This window comes from Artemia sp. Qi Xiang Cuo, chromosome 5 (genome assembly GCF_049724085.1).
Source record: "Artemia sp. Qi Xiang Cuo chromosome 5, ASM4972408v1, whole genome shotgun sequence".
Classification (NCBI taxonomy): domain Eukaryota; kingdom Metazoa; phylum Arthropoda; class Branchiopoda; order Anostraca; family Artemiidae; genus Artemia; species Artemia sp. Qi Xiang Cuo.
Window position 1 is genome coordinate 42,084,313 of NC_142798.1, and position 20,035 is coordinate 42,104,347.

The 20,035-nt window shown below is 36.6% G+C and overlaps 1 protein-coding gene across 1 annotated transcript in view; it reads left to right on the plus strand.

The window, feature by feature from the left end:
* The first annotated feature begins 7,025 nt into the window (after positions 1-7,025).
* Positions 7,026-20,035, plus strand: part of LOC148952156 (proto-oncogene tyrosine-protein kinase receptor Ret-like) — a 436,938-nt gene continuing 423,928 nt past the window's right edge. The window contains exon 1 of the mRNA XM_089088861.1: positions 7,026-7,119. Within this exon, the coding sequence (XP_088944987.1) occupies positions 7,050-7,119 (70 nt within the window). The 5' untranslated portion in view covers positions 7,026-7,049. The remainder of the gene's footprint in view (positions 7,120-20,035) is intronic.

The window sequence follows — 20,035 nt, forward strand, 5'->3', positions numbered from 1 at the left end:
CCATTTTAAACTTAAGCTCAGTAGGTTCAAATACCTGTTAAAATTCAAACTCAAAACGACCAGAAATTACTATTAAAGAATAAATGAAACCCAAAATGAACAGAAATAAAATAAACAATCAATGCAAACAAACATACAATATATATTAATGTAAATGAATGAATAAATAAATCTCAAAACGAGTGAAACTTGAATTGAATATGCAAATCAAGCATGAAACAAACAAAAATCACTACAAACAAGAGTTTGGGTATCGCCTCTTTCTCTCACTGTAAACGCCTAAGACCTACTGCACCATTGGCACGTCACTGAAAACAGAGTATATTACAAATGTTTTCTTTTGTACTTAATATTGAAAATAAGCATTAAAATTATAGTAAAATTTTGAACTGATGATTTTTCAGCAATTAATATCATTATACATCAAATACTTAGTTTAATTTATTAGTTATTTCTAAAGTTACTCAAGACGAATATAGTTTCACTACAAACAAGAGTTTGGATACTGCCCCCTTCCTTAACTGTAAATAGAAACCAAAAGCCTACTGCGTCATTGGCGCATCGATGGAAACGAATGATATTACAAATATTTTCTTTGTTTATGTTGTTTATACTTTCCAAGACTGTTCAAGACGCATATAATTTTCAGTAAAGCGTCAATGACACAGTAGGTTTTTGACTTTTATAGTAAAAGAAGGAGGTGATACCCAAACTCTTGTTTGCAGCGGTTTTTCTTCGTTTCAAGCTTGATTTGCATATTCAATTGAAGTTTCACTCGTTTTGAGATTTATTTATTCATTCATTTACATTAATATATATTGTATGTTTGTTTGCATTGATTGTTTATTTAATTTCTGTTCGTTTTGGGTTTCATTTATTCTTTAATAGGAATTTCTGGTCGTTTTGAGATTGAATCTTAACAGGTACTTTTACTTGCTTAGATTAATTATAAAATTACGTTTGCTTGTCTTTGAAAAACTTATTTTTCGGAAAGATTTTTTAATTAATTTTTGTTTGTTTTTTATTGCAAAAAGTTTCAAGTTTTAAAAAGTCCTTATTTCAAAATCAAAATAAAAAAAAGTCAAATCTTCATCAAAGTATCAAAACTGGTATCAAAGTAACAATAACAAAATGAAAAAAGTTTGCCCCATTTGGAATGAGCCCCCTTTGAAGTTTATACGAGCATCTGTTCCATAAAAACCATATATTCTCCCAGGGCATAAATTACAACGCCTACCCTCGGGCCCTAGGGGGCTGTGTCGCCCCCAATCTCTTTTGACTCTTAAAAAGTGAACAAGAACTTTCAATTTCCAATCAAATAAACCCTCTCCAAAGTTTATACAAGCATCCCTTCCATAAAAACGATATATGCCCCCAGAGCATTACTTACAACGCCTGCCTCCGGGCCATGGGGGGTTGCGTCGACACAGGAGTTTTTCTTATCTGAACTTTGAATTAATTAAATGAAATGGCTTTTTTTTATTTTATCGGATACGCTTGGGGGAAAAAGGGGATGTGGGGGGGGGGGATCAGGGCTAGTTGCCTTCTGATATCTTTTTACTAAAAAAAAGGGGACTACAACTGTCAATTTCAAATCATATGAGCCCTCTCTGAAGCTCGTACGAACATCTCTTTCGTATGAACCATATACGTCACCAGAACAACACTCAAAACGCCCGTCCCCGGGCCCTGGGGGGTTGTGTTGACACTGGAGTTTTTGTTTTATAATTTCTGAACAATTTATAAGAAACTGGCTATCTCAAAATTTGTATCGGATGGGTTTGGGGAAAAAAGGGCATGGGGGGCTAGTTGCCCTTAAATCTCTTGACTTTTAAAAAGTGAACTAGAACTTTCAATTTCCAATCAAATGAGACCTCTATTAAGTTTATAAGAGCATCCCTTTCATAAGGCCTTGGGGGGTTGTATTGATACCGGAGTTTTTCTTATCCGACCTTAGAATTTTTTTTTTTTTTTTTAAATGTATATCTCAAAATATTCAGCAGATGGGTTTGGAAAAAGAAGGCGTGGGGGGGGGGGGCTAGTTGCCTTCTGATCTCTTTTGGCTATTAAAAAGTGAACTCGAACTTTCAATTTCTAATCAAATGATCCCTCTCTGAAGCTTATACGAGTATTCCTTTCATAAGAACCATATATACCCCAGGGCATAATTTACAACGCCTGCCCCCGGGCTCTGGGAGCTTCTGTCGACACTGGAGTTTTTGTTATCTGACTTTTGAACAATTTTTAACTTAATGGCTATCTCAAAATTTTTATCAGATGCATTCGGAAAAAAGGGGTGTATGGGGGGGGGGCTAGTGGCCCTCCATTCTCCTTTGACTCTCAAAAACTGAACTAAAACTTTCAATTTCCAATCAAATTAGCCCTCTCTTAAGTTTTTACGAGCATCCCTTCCATAAAAACCATATATTCCCCCAGGGCATAACTTACAACGCCTGACTTCGGGGCCTTGGGGGCCCGTGTGTCAACCCCGGAGTTTTCGTTATATGGTCTTCGAGCTTTTAAATGAAAAAAGGCTATCTCAAAGTTCTTATCAGATGGGTTTGAGAAAAAAAGGGCGTGGACGGGGGGGGGGGCTAGGTGACCTCCAATCCCTTTTAACTCTTAAAAAATGAGGTGTAAATTTCAATTTCCAATCAAATGTGCCCTCTTTGAAGTTTATATGAGCATCCCTTCCATAAGAACCATATATTCCCCCAGGGTATAACTTACAACGCCTGCCCCCGGGCCCTGGGGGTTTGTGTCAACTCCGTAGTTTTATTATATGATCTTTGAACTATTTTTAACAAAATGGCTATCTCAAAATTTTTATTGAATGTATTTGGGGAAAAAAGGCAAGGGGGGGGGGCCGTGGAAGGGGGTTATTTGCCTTCCGATCACTTTCGACTATTAAAAAGGGCACTAGCCATTTAAATTTCCAATCGAATGAGCCCATTTTGAAGTTTCTGCGACAACACGTTCTATAAAAAGCTTATATGTCCCCAGGGCATAACTTTCAACCCTTGCCCTGAAGGCTGTGGGGAAGGGGTTGTCATCCTCAAAGACCTAATTTCCAGAATTTTCAACTACGTTCAACAAAATGGCTATCTGAAAAGTTTGATTGGATGTGTTTGGGGAAAAGGTGGGCGTGAGAGGGGGGTTAGTTGTCCTCCAATCAATTTTTACCATTAAAAAGGCACTAGCCTTTGAATTTCCAATTGAATGAGCCTTTTGAAGTTTCTACGACAAAGCTTTCTATAAAAAGCTTGTATGCCCTCAGGGCATAACTTACAACCCTTGCCCGGCGGGCTGGGGGGGGAGGAGTGTCCTCCTCAAAAACATAATTTCTATCTGGAAATCAACTACGTAGAAGAAAATGGCTATATCAAATTTTTGATTGGATGTGTTTGGGGAAATGGTGGGCGTGGCAGGGGCGTTTGTTGCCTTCCAGTCACTTTTGAACCTTAAAAAGGGCACTAGAACTCTCGATTTCTAATTAAATGAGCCCCCTTTGAAGTTTTTACGACGACCCCTTCCATATGAAGTGCCTCTGGGAAAAAATAATAATAATAAATAAGTAAATAATAAAACATTGGAGCCGCATGGCATTTATAGGCAACGCTATAGCATTGCCTCTGAAAATTTGTCTATAGAATTTGTTGTTTTTTAAAATTAATTTTTATTCATGTTTAAATTGAAGCAGTCTCTTTAACTGTTAGTTAAGTGAACATTTGTAAAGCACCCCCAAGCTCAATTGCTACCAAACTCATCATGCTGATTTAAACATTTCGGATTACAATTCATTTTTTTTAGCAAAATTTGAGCATTTTGTAGAAACCTTCGATTGACTATAGTTTTCTGCAATACTTTTCTACTGAAATTTTTGGTAAAGACTTTATCTGGATGGGATAAGTATTTTCAATCGTATGGATTGAAAATCAGTGTGATTGTTGGTCTTCTATTGGCCTGAGGCCACCTTAATTTCACCTTGTTCACACCAAATATTAATAGACCTAGAAACAAAATTAGGTTTGCGTCTTTTGATAAAACTGATTTCCGGTTTTAACAGAAGTCTTCTTTCAACAACAATAAAAATATTCTTAAAATATTTTAAATACGAAAACCGTTTTTGCTGAAAACAGGATATGTGATTGTTTTATTATACCATGCAACAAGTATCTATGGTAAGATGCAAAACAAAATTGTTGCTGGGACATAAATCAAGAAACGGTGTTGTTGGTGCTGAAAGGAGATGGGAGCTTAAAAACAGTTGCATTCCCTCCTTGTGCCTCTATTCATATTATTTACCATCATATGGTGATAAATCGCAAGTTACCAGGGGACAAAGTCAGGCCAAGATACAAGGTAGAGAATCTGCCAAGGAAGCAGACGATAAAGTATGCGTGATAGACAAAAGTTGACTTTTGAAAATGGTAGGACTGATTCTCCTGGGGGTTATGACCTGAGATTGGTAACCTCTTTTGCAACTCGTCGGGGAAGTGGCCGAAAAGAAGTTGACAATGCAATTCACTTGAAATTTGGTAGAGCGGTATATTCTTGTAAAACAAAATGTTTTTTTTAACTGTTAGACGGACTACCCTTGCAGTCCAGCCCTTCCCAGGTTTCAAGGTTTGTTGTTCGGGAAAACCCCCAAGTCTTGAAGTTTAAAGCCTGCTAGGGCTTCAGCCAAAAGCCATGTTTCTGCATTGAATTAGGACTTACCTCGAATTTGTTCCGATTCAAATTAATTTGTTTTTGTCCATGCCCCCTAGAATGAAAGATCGTGTTTGCACGGAGTTGGAGTCCAGCTCCTTTTTTGCACTTAGTCAACCCTCAGCTTGCATTGGACTAGTAGTGCACCAAAATGAGAACTTAGCTCGCTTTTACAGTGATTCAAGAATTAGTTGGTTTTTGAATCGAGTCCGGACTTACTCATTTGTACGCTCATTTACTCATCTTTTTACCGAATCAGGACTTAAATAGCTTTTTTTTTGCGGAATCAAGGTTTAGATTTTTTTGTTTCTTTTTTATTGAATCAGGACTTAACTAGTCTTTGCAATGATTCAGAAATATAAGCGGTATAAAAGTTAAGCAGTAACAGGGTGATACATATGAGCTTACTCAAGAAGAGTGTCCTAGACTATATTCTAGACCAAAGTCTGAAACTTTGCAAGCTCAACTAACTTGAGCTTGTTTTTGTGTTGAGTCAGGTGTAACACTTCACGCTGAGTCAGTCCACTGCTTGGACTTATCTTGTCGTTGAACCACATTCTGTTGAGTTTTGAGTCAGGATTTAGCTTATTTTCGCACTCAGGTTGAGAACACTTACCTGGCTCCGGTTTGAAGAAGGTGCAACTTGCTCACCTTTTCACTGAGAAATCAGTAGTTGATAGGTGTGGTTGTTGGAAGGATCATAAGCTAGATTTGTATCCCCAGTAACACATAAATTTAAAGTCAGTGCATAATATGCCCGACTTCAGTGCTGGAACGTATTTATAAAAATTGAGAAAATAGTATAATTTATGGAGCTCCTATCTATTGGACTGCATGGGTAATGCACCCTTCTGGTATATTCTTGTACCTTTCGACCCTATTAACCTTAATGTATATCGTAAAATTTCATCTTATTCAATTATGGACTACATGGATGTGTGGGAGCAAAAAAAAAAAACTGCCGGAGGTGATTGCTTGTTGCCCTTTAATTACTATTTTATATTAAAAAGGAACTTCAGATTTCTTTTCGTTTGAAGTTAAAGCTCACTCATTGCCTCTTGTGGAGGAACTGCTTTCTAATTTACTCATGTTAAAAAGAAAAACACCGGTTGCAATAACACCTTGGAATTTGGCCTCTGACTTGTTGGTGCAAGGATGATTGTTCAAGTACTTTAATGGTTGAACTTAGCTTATTGTGTTTTCTTTTTAAATAGCCCCAAATAATGGTATTGCATTGGATCGGATTGACAACGCTTCTTGACTACTAAGGTCCTTGCATTCGCCCTGAAGAGTGTTCCTACAACTGGGTTCTAACCCTTGATGCCCTATAACCAAGCTGAGGTCAAACCCACTGCGCCGCTACAGGATTAGCCCCAAATATTTTTATTTGTGCGTTGATATTTGAAAAGAAAAGTGAAACTAGATCAGGAGATAATTAAATGACCCAGAAGGGTCAAAACTTCAGGTTTAAAAAGATTTGGCCTCTCTTACCGGTGTCCACTGGAATGTCAGTGAATTTCAACGGATAACATAGTTTACATTGCTTATCGTTTAAGCAAATTCATCAACAATGGTTATAGATGAAAACGATAAGGTGATACCATTTACCTTCGTTTCTTTTTTAATTGAACTACAAACGTCTAGTTTCTAGAGTAGGTTATTTCGTTGATTCGTTTTAAATGTACCTATGTTGAATAACACCGAATACAAAAATTTATACTAAATAGTTGAACTTCTAATATTTCTTGTTGTTAATTAAGCTTTTATGGTCCGAAAGTCAAATTTAATTAGCTCTGAAAACATCCAGAATTCTCGAATACAGCTGAAAAACATTGGTAGAGAAGTATTTAGCCAGATTTTGCCAAAAGATCTTATGCGACATTCGTGGTGCGTTGTGATCACGGTATTTTTACCACCTTCCGATTGACGAAGATTAAAAACTGGCCGATCTTTCCCTTCATTTTATATAGATTCAGTAAACATTCTGTAGCGTCATATTCTAATACAGTAGCTCTATACTACTAACTACTACTGCTTAAATTTTTTGCTCTTTCGGTGTTATAATTTTAAACTGCCCTTCTCAAGGATCCAAATTTCGCAACTCGAAATTGCATAGTTTTAAGCTGTGTTTGCATTCTTTTTTCTAATGTCACATCACCTGTCCAATGGGGAGATTAGAGCTAAGAGACCTATCGTGGTCAAAGCCAAATGGCGAGTGCGTCTATGTATTTGGCCTGTTCCCACCAGCTGCTTCTTTCAAACAATTTTGTAATAAAAGTTTAGTTACAAAATGCCTCTCAATGAGTTAGCAAAAGGAAGAAGTTAACAGTTGTCTGGATATGAACATGCTAAAGCTCTTATTATTGTCTATTTTGATCACTATTCTTAAAGCAACGAATTATTACCTTGGTATGTTGTTTCGTATATAGCTAGGCTTGGTGTTTATCGGCAAAGAAGTGTAATTTATGTAGTCAATATTTAAGAAAATTCTTCCGAATCTTTCTGAAAAAGAATTTCTGTGAAAATTCTAATTTTTAAAGTGATTTGTATTTGTCTTTCAATTAACAAAATCGATATTCTCCGTGGGCCAGTCTGAGGAGTCAATGGGAGCAAAAGAGTAGCAAACGAGCTCCAATTTCTCTAGTAATGAGAGAACTATTTGAGATAGAAGACATTTGCTATACCATTCCTCTGCCTCATTCCCAAACATAGAAAATGAATCAACAAGCTCAACCGTAAGCACAAACAGAAAAAACTGGTAAAAGTAGATGGCAGCACTTTGAACCCGTGAGAAAATGCTCGTTTTTGGGACCTCAAAATTGTTCTATTCATTATTCTAAGAAAATACTTCGGCAATGGAGGCAGGGAACCGTCGTACATCATAAGCAATTAGGCTTCAGTCTCACATCCATTTAAAACTGCTGCCTGCTTGCTTGACCCGAGCTTTCAACAAAAATGCAGAACATGGCTTGAAGAACGAAAGATTGGCGGAAAAACCTCATGTCGTTCTCTTTGATATAGGTTGTAACACTCCGCTTGTAATATCATATTAAACGGTCCAGCCAAAGGTCCCCACTTTCTGTATAAAGAATTAAAAGAAGACCCGTACCACTTTCTTGCAATTATCTGAAATCGACGGCATAGGGAAAAGAAAGAAAAAAAAGAAAAAAGGATGAAACCAAAGTGGTACTGTGAATGGATTAGTAAAAGTCAAAATTAGCCAAAAAAAAAGGAAAAGTTGATCCAAACTAAGAAATTAAAGACATTACTCTGAACAAATAGATGAAACGACGCGAAGAGTAGACCCTTATTACTTTCTTCCGATAATTCAAATCGGCGTGGGAAAAAGAATAAAAAAGAAAAAGAAAAAAACACAATTACTATGAGTGAATAAACTGAATCTTAAGTGAGCCATTACTAAAATAAATTTTTTTAGTTCATTCTCATATTACTAAGAATGAATATATGAAACGTAAAACGAATAAAAATTTAAATGAATAATCTAACCCAACCTAAAATCAACTGAAATTGTGACAAATAAAGGTGGGGCCAGTATGCACTGGACTATAATGAAATAAAATTTTATCGAAAATTCATTTTTCTTTTAAATAAGTTCATTTAAAATGCTTAGAACTTAAATTGTGGAACCAATTGTTTGTTCTGCCACTTGAAAATATTGTTTAAGTAAATTAAAAAGCTTGCTTCAAAAATTACCTGTTGACGATATCTGTTCGCTCGACTTGATTAGTCACTTTAATTCCTGTTTGTTTTTATGTTTTATTTATTCATCCGAAGTAATATCTGTTGTTTTTAGTTCTGCTCATATTAGATTCATTTGTGGATTCATAGCAATGTCTATAATGCTTTAATTTTAGCTAATGATATGCCTTCATTTTTGCTCCCTTTTAGGTTTTAATGTTGCAACCTACTTTTTTATTAGATACTTTTTTCTTTTGTATTTTCTATTATTGTGCAAAGTAATGGGTGACGTTAAAACTTGAAAAGAGTAGAAACTAGTAGATATAACTAGTCTTTATATAGCGTATTTAAGCTTGAGTGTAAACGCCCAATCCCTCTCATATTTACGAAAACAACACCCCATGTCAATCGAAGCAAAGACTGTAAAAAACATTGTTTTGATAACAATTTGTGCGTACATTATAAAATCTACTTTCTTTGATGATTCTAAATACTTGAAACCCATCAATTTTCAACTGTACTCATAAAACAGGTTATCATAGGAAATTGTTATTTAATTTTGGAGGAAACGAGAAAAAAGATACGACCTTGATGAAAATTCACAATGAAATTTAGAATGTTTAAGGATCCTGTGGCGAAAGTTTTGAGCTTCCTTGCGCAAAAAAAAAAAATAATTTTCTTCTGAGAAGGATGATCCAGGATGTGAGTTTACTGTCACTTTTTTTTAGTCTTTTAATTTACTTAGTAATTGTAGAACATGAGGAAATTGTTAATTGTAACGGAAATTTAAAGTTTATTTGCGCCACAATGAAATAATATTTACGAGAAAAGTTATACAGTTTCCAAAAAAGCCTGGACTTTAGGCTTTTAGCTGACCCAAAATCCCTATGAACCCAAAAAAGGGGTCAAAATGCTAACGAGCGACAAATTTTGAGAAAGCAAATCGACTTAGAACTACCGAAAAGTTAACTTTCATAAAGTCTCAGTTCCAAATTGAGGACAGTCTTTTCTTGGGGGAAGATATATGTAGCCTTAAAAAGTGCATATTTAGACCTAAACTTTAAAGTCTCTTAGAGACCTTTTAAATAGATATGAGGGATTTAATCCTTGTTCCTAGGACATAGATCCAGAAGGACAGTGGGGTTGAAATAGCTGCATTAGCAGTGACTGAGAAGATGATGGGTATCTCATGTATTTTTAGTGTCCCGCCACTTGGCAAGGAAGCAGCGGTAATCGGAGCTTGGGAAGGAGAGATTTCGGTCGGCAAAGGAAAATTCTATTTCTATTTTTCAAGGCTAAAAGTGATGGGATGGTAACTGACGCTCCTTCTGCTTTTTTTCTTTCCCCGAGGATGCAGGTAGCCCCTCGCGGCATGAGACTTAAATTTTTAGACAATCCATTTTGTTTAAATAGACGAAGTGTCTAAAAAATATGTCTCCAAGGATGACATGATTTACAGAGTTCTAGGGATAAGGGTTCTAAATTACGCAAATCACCCATTCTTCACAGGTAGGTTCTAGTTTAAAAAATGCGGGTAGGTTGAATCTTGGCTATCTTGAATCTTGATTGAATCTAGGGAGGTTTCCTGGGCCAAAGAGACCTCAATTTTTTCAGGATGAGTGTTGGGGTTCCACCCCTGTTTCTTTTATTTTCAGATAAATGACCTGTTTTCGTTCCGTAATTAATTTTGCTTAGATTTGCCTATAGTATATTTTTCAATGACAATTGAAAAGTCTCGTTGCTAAGCTATAGTTGTTTTGCAATAAGTAAGCTTTGAAATAAATTCTATTTTGGACTTCCTGGTATGACTCATTGAATAATAAAGCTAAGAAAGTAGAATTGGTTTTGAATGTGGATTGAGAGGATTGGCTGGGCCAAGCGAAGGACTAATACGACTGGCGCTGCATATTCTGAATTTGATGGTTCTATAACCCCTAAATCGAGCATTCGGTCTATTTTTTTCCTTTCTTTCCTTTTAGCTTCTGGTATTCTGTACGGGTATTGTTTTATTGGTTTGTTGTTTTTTGCTAGTATTTTGTGTACCACATTTTTTGTTTTTCCGATTCGGTCTGTTAATACGTCTGCAAATTCAGTGAATAAATTTTTTAATTGGTCTTTTTGAGTTTGGCTAGGATGAGTTTCTGACGAAACTCTTTCAATGGCATTTATGTGTTTTTCCGCCGGGTCTATTGTATCCAACGGGGCACTTTCCTCGTCATTTTCTGAGGTTGAAATCATGAAGCAGTGCTTCTGCGGATCTTTTTGGTTTCCCCTTTCATTCTCCCTGTTAAACTTCCTCAGTAAATTCACATGATAAACTTCTTCCTTTTTCTTTGCTCCATCTAATTGTATCATATAATTTACATCATTCATTTTCTTTTTCACCTTAAATGGTCCTTTCTATCGTACTTCTAATTAATTATTGTCATCCAGTTGTAAGATGAGGAATTCATCTTGGTCCACGAATTCGTGCATGTGGGCGAATTTATCGTACTATAATTTTGTTTTTTCTGCGTATTCCCCCTGTGTGTGATTAGCGATCTCGAGGTCTCTATGCTGTTTTCCTCGCAGTGATAGCAAGTGGGTTATCACTGTTTCTTCATTTTACTCCTCATTCTCCCATGATTCCTTTAAAATGTCTAACACCCCCCCCCGGGTTTGTCCCATATAGTCATTCAAATGGCGAGAACCCTGTAGCTTGGTGTGGAGCTTCTCTGTACGCAAAAAGGACAGAAGGAAGCATTTTGTCCCATTGGTTTACATCATCTCTTACAAAACGTCTCAAGATACTAATTAGGGTTCTGGTAAATCTTTCTGTCACTCCATTTGTCTGAGGATAGCATGGAGTAGTTAACACTTACTCAATGGCGAGAATTTCATATGATTTTCGAATGTATGTCGATATAAAATTGGTTCCATTATCTGTTAAAATTTCTTTCAGGATCTTGTGACGTGAGAAATATTTCGCTAATTCTTCCACGATTTTCGGTGATTTAACTGTTCGCATTGGGATAGCTTCTGGGTATCTCGTAGCCAGATCATTAATAACTCCCGCACTAGATTTCAGAAGTGGACCTACAATGTCCATTGAAATTCTCTCAAACGGTTTGCGGAAAATGGGCATTTTTTTCATCGGAACTTTTTCATTAGGTTTTTTGTGTGCGACTAATTGACAATCTTTGCATCTTTTACAAAAGTTGATAATATCCTCTCTTAATACTTTCCACCAAAAACGTTGCAAGACTCTATCTCTTGTTCTTTGGGATCCCATGTGTCCCCCCGTTGGGCTTGAGTGAGCCAACTTTATTACCGCTTTTCTTAGTTCATGTGGTACCAAAAGTTGTAATTTTCTAGGGTTTTCCCCAGTCTCCATTATTTTGTAAAGTAGATTCTCATTACTGGAAAATTGTTTAGATTGCGGATTTTTTTTATTCGTTAGTGCTAGTTTAATTTTTCTGCAATCTTTATCATTTGTTTGTAATTCTGCGAATTTTTCGGAGGTTACCCCGAGTATTTCGGTTAGTTCATCTTTGGTTTCCTCTGGTTCTCTTTCTACGGTCAATAATTTCTCTTGTTTATGGCTATATTCCTTTTTGTCTGCCCTTTTTTGGCTTTTATGTTTTCTTAGTTTTGCATTTTCTACGAACATCTCGTCGTTAAATTGAAATGGGTTTTGTATATTTTGATAATTATTTTCAGTAGTGGGCGGCGCAGCCTTCCTTTTTTTTTCTTGGTTTCGTTTCACCGCATTTACTTTTTTAACCAGGTAGATTGCTTTTAGTGCAAGAAAGTTTTCTATCTTTCCGAAATCTCTCCCTAATAAAACGTCTACTGCAAGAGTAGGTACAACCCCTACTTTTAATTCCTTTTTAACTGTATTTCCCTCTTTATTGGCAATTTCTATTATGACCTGAGCTGTCGGACATTTATGTTCTGCTCCATAGTAGCATAGCGCTGCCACTTTATATTTATAATTTATGTCGGTTTTCTTTATCAAGTCTTCCCGTACATAGGTTTGGTCGCTGCATGAATCGATAGCTATTTCTACCGATTTACCATTTAGTTAGCCATATACTTTGTGTGATTCTGCAAATGCGCAAGTTTTCATATTTTCCGAGCTTCTAACCCATGCGGTTCTGTTATAAGTCTGAAACTTTTCCCAATTCTATCGGGGGCGATCGTTTCTTGGATTGTCCTGTTTTCCGTTTGCCACATCGTCCCTTGTTTTGTAGTTATTGTCGTAATTTTTTTCGCGTTGCGGCAATTTGAGGCATAATTTCCTCGTTTATTACAGTTATAACAGGTAACGTCATACTGTTCCTGTTTTTGGCCGTATTTTTTACCGTCTTTATTTGGGCAATTGGTGCTATAGTGGCTGTCGGAGTTACAATGGTAGCACGTTGATTCTGTTTGTCTTTGCCATATCTGGCTAGCATTATTTTTATTCTCTGATTAAGCGTATTCTTTCCTGCTACTACCTCCTAACCTTGTTTTTGGTGGGAATGTCTCCCTCCTATTTTCGGTGTGCATGTCTGCTAATTTGAACATTTCTTCAATTGTTTGTGGGTGTTTCTCTTTTAAGTACATTCTCATATTTGGATAGGTATTTTCTAAAAACTTTTCCATCGCTATTTTATCCACTATTTCCGTTATCCTATCTTTTATTTCTTCCGGGTGTTCTAACATTCTATAGTTTTCTAACTCTAGCTATTTTAAACACATATCTTTCAATTTGTACCCGTGTTCTTTATAAGTTTCGTTGTCTCGTTTTCTTTCGCTTCTAAACCTCCTTTGAAAGTGCTCGGGGGAGAGTTGAAACTTTTCAAAAATGGCTTGTTTTAGTCTTCCAAAATCCTTTGAGTAGTCCATTGGTAATGCTTTATATGCAATTTGTGTTTTGTAGTTAAGGAGGGGCTGTACTGTTGTCACCCAATTTTCTCTCGGCAATCCACTCAATTCCGCTTTTTTTTCTCAAAATTGTATATGTATAAATGTACATCTTCATTTTCTTTCATTGGTTGAAAATTTACTGCCTGCATTACCTCTATTGTAGACGATTTCTGAGGCTCTTGGGAATTTCTCCCTGCAATCATTTCCATTATGCGTTTTCTTTCCTCTCTGTCTGCCTCCTCCTTTTTTTCTTTGGCTACTCTATCTCTTTCTCTTTCTTCTCTATCTTCCTCCTCCTTTTTTTCATTGGCTACTCTATCTCTTTCTCTTTCTTCTCTATCTTCCTCCTCCTTTCGTTCTCTAGCTATTTTAATATTCTTTTCTCTCTGCTCTCAAGCTATCCTCTCTTTCTCTCTTTCTTGTCTATCTCTCTCTCTCTTTCTTTTCTATCTCTCTCTCTTTCTTTTCTGTCTTCCTCCTCTTTTCGTTCTCTGGCTATCCTATCAGCCTCTTCCTTTCGTTCTCTATCTATTATAATATTCTCTTCTCTCTGCTCTCTAGCTATCCTCTCTTTCTCCTCCTTTCGTTCTCTAGCTAATCTTTCCTTCTCCATGAAATTTAATAGTTGTTGTGTCATATCTATTTGAGGGCTTTTTCGCAAGCTCCTGCTGGAAATTGAGCTTCTACTTCTCCTGGTACTTGGCCCACTATGATTCTCACTGTCTTTATATTCTCTTAATTCGTTTTCTGAGTCTGCTCGTTCTATTATATTTTCTCTTACCCGCAACTCCTCAACTTTTAGTACCTCATCTGAAAGGTGAGTTGGTTTTTTTCTAACCGGACTTTCATATAAGGATTTTTTTTTCATGTATTATCGTCACTTTTTCTTTTGTCTTATTTTATCTCTCTGGGAAAAATTATTTCTGAATATGCCTTAAACTCTTTTCTTCCTCCACGGTTTGTACCGGAGATCGCTCTATTACTGATTTTTTTTTGAATATTTGCCCTTCACATGTGTCAGAAATGTCTATTTCACCCCCTGAGTGATATATGGTTCTATCTGATGGTGTTTTTCTTAGGGTATTTCATTAGTAAAGATACACCCAGAAGATTCAGCAAAAACAGCTTTTATTACGCCTTTTGGGTTATACCAGTTTAGGCGTATGCCTTTTGGACTAAAAGGGGCACCAGCAAAATTCCAAAAGACAGACAAGTAGATTGTATATTAAAACCTTTACTATATACAAGAGCCTTCTCACATGATATTATAACATTCTGAAACGCGTTCAGTGCACTTACAAACCATATGAAGCAAGTATTGAACAGGCTGAGGAGAGCAGGATTGACTCTGAATGTAGACAAATGTAAATTGGTAAAGTCAGAGACAGAATACCTGTGACAAAAAATAGGAAACGCTATCATAACCCCATTAAGGGAAAAAACAGAAAAAATCAAAATCGCAGCAGTCCCGAATACAAAGAAAAAAGTTCGGTCATTTTTGGGGTTGGCAGGATATTACCGAAAGTTTATACCAAATTTTGCAACAATTGCTACACCTTTGACGGAGTTAACAGGAAAGGGGGCCAGAGACCCCGTTAAATGGTCAGAAATTGAACAAAATGCATTTGATACACTGAAAGATGCTCTTTGTAGCGAAAGAATACAGAGAAATCCAGATTTTTCCTTACCATTTGTGCTACAAACTCACAGTTCAGATTACGGACTAGGGGCATTTTTATCTCAAGAATTTGAGGAAGGGGAACATCCAATCATATTTATATCAAGAAAATTGTCAAAAGCAGAATTAAATTTTAGCACGATTGAAAAAGAATGTTTTGCAATAATATACGCAATAAAAAAACTCGACTATTACGTATATGGATGAAAGTTTAAAATTGTGCCGGATCATAACCCATCAAGATGGTTAAACATAATTATGCCAGATAACCGACGATTTGCACGACGGGCACGATGTTCTTGCAGGTATGTGATTTCAAAATAAAATCAAGACCGGGGAAATATAACGGGAAAGCTGACGGCATGTCCCGATTGTGATAAAAATATATGTAAATAGAAAAGAAAAAAAATATGTTGAATGGGCTGTGCCTTGATAACATAAATAATAGGGAGAAAAATAAAATGTTGGATGGGCTGTGCCTTGATAACATAAATAAAAGGGGGGGAAAAAGAGGTCAAAGAACCATGGGGAATAAAACAAGATGGTTACAAAATAGAGATGAATGACCTACACCGGGTTGGGGGAAAGTTGGGAGATATTGAATGTCGAGTCGGATTGGAAAAACTTGGAAAGGAATCTGAGATTAGTATTATCAGCTCAAAAATATGTCGATCCTTTATGAGGGGGAGGAATCCATTGGGGAAGATCCCCTGCGGGAAGTCGCGAAAGATAGCCCTTTTCCTCAATGCACAACTGGCAGACATGTTGTGATCCCTCTACCGAGGTTTTGCCTCTCTGATCTGGAGTCCTTGGGGAAACTCTCTCCGAGTCACTTCATAGTTCACCCAAACCTTTTTCCAGTAACCGACAATTCGACAATTATTACCGGAAAACTATATCCAGTATCTAAGTTTCATCTTCAATTAGCATCAACGCATATTCTGCATTTGATTATCCCAGGGGAGGAAACCCGGAAAAAAGGCGATTTTTGGTTCGCTCAAAATTTTACTTCATTCCCAATACCCTTATCGTTTTCACAGGCCTTTGCATTTTCGGCCTTAGATTATTTGAAATTATGCCAAGGGGCAATTTACTTTTTTAATTGAGATGTGGGGTTGTTTCCACAGATGGAAACCAAGAGGCTATTAAAGTCAATTTTTCATGATGGATGGCATCATCGAATGTGCCAGAAATGGACTCTTTACTCATCTTAAATGTAAACTTATGAGAGCAAGAAAATTTGTACCTTTGATCGGGCCGTGCATAATCACTTCCTAAAAATCTTGGGGACTTCAAATTTCAAACTCAAATGCGGATGCTATACGATCTAGACCATGGTGGTCCCACAGTAGAGATGTGTCGATGACGACCGATCCAGATCCAAGTGGTGGAAGTAGTAGGACAGACATTGGAGAAAGAGAGAAGGCAAACGGATTTTGTAAAGTTGAAGTTATGTGTTTATGTTTTTAATGGTGGGCCAAGGTCGCGCGTGGGCGGTCATTTATCTCTCTGGGGGAGGTGTTGGGGTTCCACCCCTGTTTCTTTTATTTTCAGATAAATGACCTGTTTTCGTTCCGTAATTAAGTTTGCTTAGATTTGCCTATAGTATAATTTTCAATGACAATTTAAATTCTCGTTGCTAAGCTGTTTTTGCAATAAAACAGCTTAGCAAAAAATAGTTGTTTTGCAATAAGTAAGCTTTGAACTAAATTCTATTTTGGACTTCCTGGTTTGAGTCATTGAATAATAAAGCTAAGAAAGTAGAATTGGTTTTGAATGGAGATTGAGAGGATTGGCTGGGCTAAGCGGAGGTCCACCCCTATGCAAAGTTGTGTACAGAATATTATTTTTGAGTTAGTCTACATTTAGACCCCGCTCGGGGAAACATATTTTTGTGTTATTATAAATGACCGTCGGAAAAATACAAGTAAGATATTTTCTACAAGCTGTGAACTAGTTTTCCCGGAACCCAGGCAGAATAGGAATGGAGTTAAGAGATACTGTCATTTTTATACTGACAGGGGGGTTTGTTACCTCCAAGGAGAGAGTTAGCGATTTTTAGTGATAACCCAAGGGTGGGTACACTGGGCCTTAGAATTTGGCCAATAGACCGCTCGATCACTTTATCATACCCGGGGGCAGGGTATACTGTAAATCGGGTAGTACCAAACCCGATATTTGCAGAACCGGTGTGGTAGACGCGGGCATCACATTATAATTTAGGGCCGGGGCTTTCCCCTCCAATAAGTGGTGACACCCGTACCTTACAGCCCCAATAATGAGTATTTTATGGGTCCTAGAGATAGGCTGAAAAACAATTTGTCTCTGGTCAATTTGAAACTTACATCCGTATATCCTCAGACATTGGATATCCAATGCGCAATGTCCGGTAAGATTTATCCCATTAAGAAAAATCTAGAGGTTGATGAACCTTTGTTGTTTTGGAGTGCTTGTAAAGTCTTAATAGCCCCCCTCCCTTCTTCGAATATAGACAGCAAATTTGACACAAAAAGTTCAAAGAGAATACAATGAAAAACCGACTACGCCTGCTTTCTTTTTTTTCCTTTTCTAAGTGACTAAAATGATAAGTTGATGTATGTATGTTTAAAGACAACTTAGTTCTATACGTATTAGTGTATCTAGCCTTGTATGGAATCATGTGGCTTGATTTAGCTTAACTAGAAATATAGAATATTGGAAGAGACTAATAATTAGCATAATTGGATCTGGCCATGTATGTCATAAACTTTATAGATAATGATGACTAGTGAATGCTTTTATTTTTAAATACGTCCAACAAAGTAAAAGAAAATAATACAAGAAATAAAGCTCATATTCCTTATTAGGAACAGGCAATTGAATAAGATTTGGTAATGCCAAACATAAAAGAGTTTATCTTGGTTTCTTTCGAAGGAAACCACTACTTTTTTTTAACGAGCATTTAATTAACTCTCCTACCGTCCCAACCCAGTAAAGTCTGCTTTTCTGTTCCTTATTGGTACAGTTTTCTTTTACCATATACTATTGCTAACTATGTAACAAACAGTTTGTGGTAACGAACAGTGAGTAAGGAGTGACCCGGCTCAATAGTAACCGAAACCCTAAAAAACGGGATTTTGATACCAATAGATACATCAAAGAATTAGATTTTTATGCCGATTTCAAATATATATCATGTATTTGAAACCACAATCCCAATCAAATATGACTGGGATTGTGGTTTCCAATTTAAAATAGAGTTTTCAAACAGTTAGTGGTAACGAACTGTAGGTAAGGAGCGACCCGGCTAAATAGTAACCGAAACTCTAAAAACGGGGTAGATACATCAAAAGAATCAGATTTTTATGCTGATTTCAAATATATAAGTTTTATCAAGTTTAGTTTTACCCATCAAAAATTAAGCGCCTGAGAAAATTTGCTTTATTTTCGAAAAAAGACGGAAACACCCCCTAAAAGTCACAGAACTCTAATGAAAATCACACCATCAGATTCAGCGTATCAGCGAAACCTACTATAGAAGTTTCAAGTTCCTATCTGCAAAAATGTGGAATTTTGTATTCTTTGCCAGAAGAAAGATCACGGATGCGTGTTTATTTTTTTTTTTTTTTTTTTTTTTTACCCCATAGGTGATCGTATCGACCCAGTGGTCGTAGAATATTGCGGGAGGGTTCATTTGAACGGAAATTAAAAGTTCTAGTGGGCTTTTTTAAGTGACCAAAAAATGGAGGGCAACTAGACCCCCTCCCGCACTCATTTTTTTCCCAAAGTCATCCGATCAAAATCTTAAGATAGCCATTTTGTTCAGCATGGTCGAAAAATACAATAACTATGTCTTTGAGGACGACTTAACCCCCACAGTACCCGGGGGAAGGTCTGCAAGTTATGAACTTTGCCCAATGTTTACATATAGTATTGGTTATTGGAAAGTATACAGAACTTTCAGTAGGGATTTTTTTCTGGTAGCTGGGGGGGGGATGTTACGTGGGAAGATATTTTCTTGGAGGAAGTTTTCATGGGGGAAGGGACATTGCTATGAAGGGGGCGCCAGATTTCCCAGCATTATTTAAAAAAGACAATCAGAAATTAAATTTAAAAAACAACAATTTTTTTAACTGAAAGTAAGGAGCAACATCAAAACCTAAGACGAACAGAAATTATTACGTATATGATTGGGTTCACCCCCTAGTCATTAACTAGCTCGTTACGCTAAAGTTTGTTTATGTAATTTCATCAGAGCTATTTATTTCAATTAACGGCCTTTGTGATTAAGGGTCATTCTTAAAGAATTGGAACAAAATTTGAACTGTAGCATAAAAATTGAAGTATTGACTAGGGGGTGAACTCCCTAATATACGTAATAAAAATATACGAATATAGAAGTTCGTTACGTAAGTTACGTAAGAACAAAATTCCTAGGAATTCTTTTAGCCAAAAAAAGTAAAATTAATATGCAAATTTCGCAGATTGATCATGCAGATTATCAAAAGGGCGTATCTTAAGAATGAATTTGGGTATTAAGTTAGAACTTTCAGAGGGTGCCTAAAGGGGAAGATCAAGTGACAAAAAGGTAATATATGCATGCCACTACTAACACTACTACCACTGCTAATTTTACTAGTATTACTACTACTAATAACCTGCTCCAACTACTACTTCAATTGCTACAACGTGTAAGGCTTAGAGTATTAAGAGGAAAAGAGCATCAAAAGGGGGTCAAAAGCGCAAATCAGCGATATTTTTGGAACAGCTTACCGTGCCAAGGGGAAATTTCCGGGGCATCATGAAAGGGATGCTCGACTTATCAAAAGGCAAGATGTACATGCTACGACCGTTATTAATACTGCTTCTACTACTGTTACTACTACTACTAATACAGCCCTAATGCTGCAACTACTTCTCCTAGTACTACCGTAACAACTGTGATACTAGTACTATTAGGGCTAAATCTTCTAAGGTAAAACCTGATAGAATATTGATGGCAAATTAAAATTAACAAAAGACACTATAAACGTTTAGACTGTCAAGAGAGCGTATCTTAAGAATTGATTTGGGTATTAA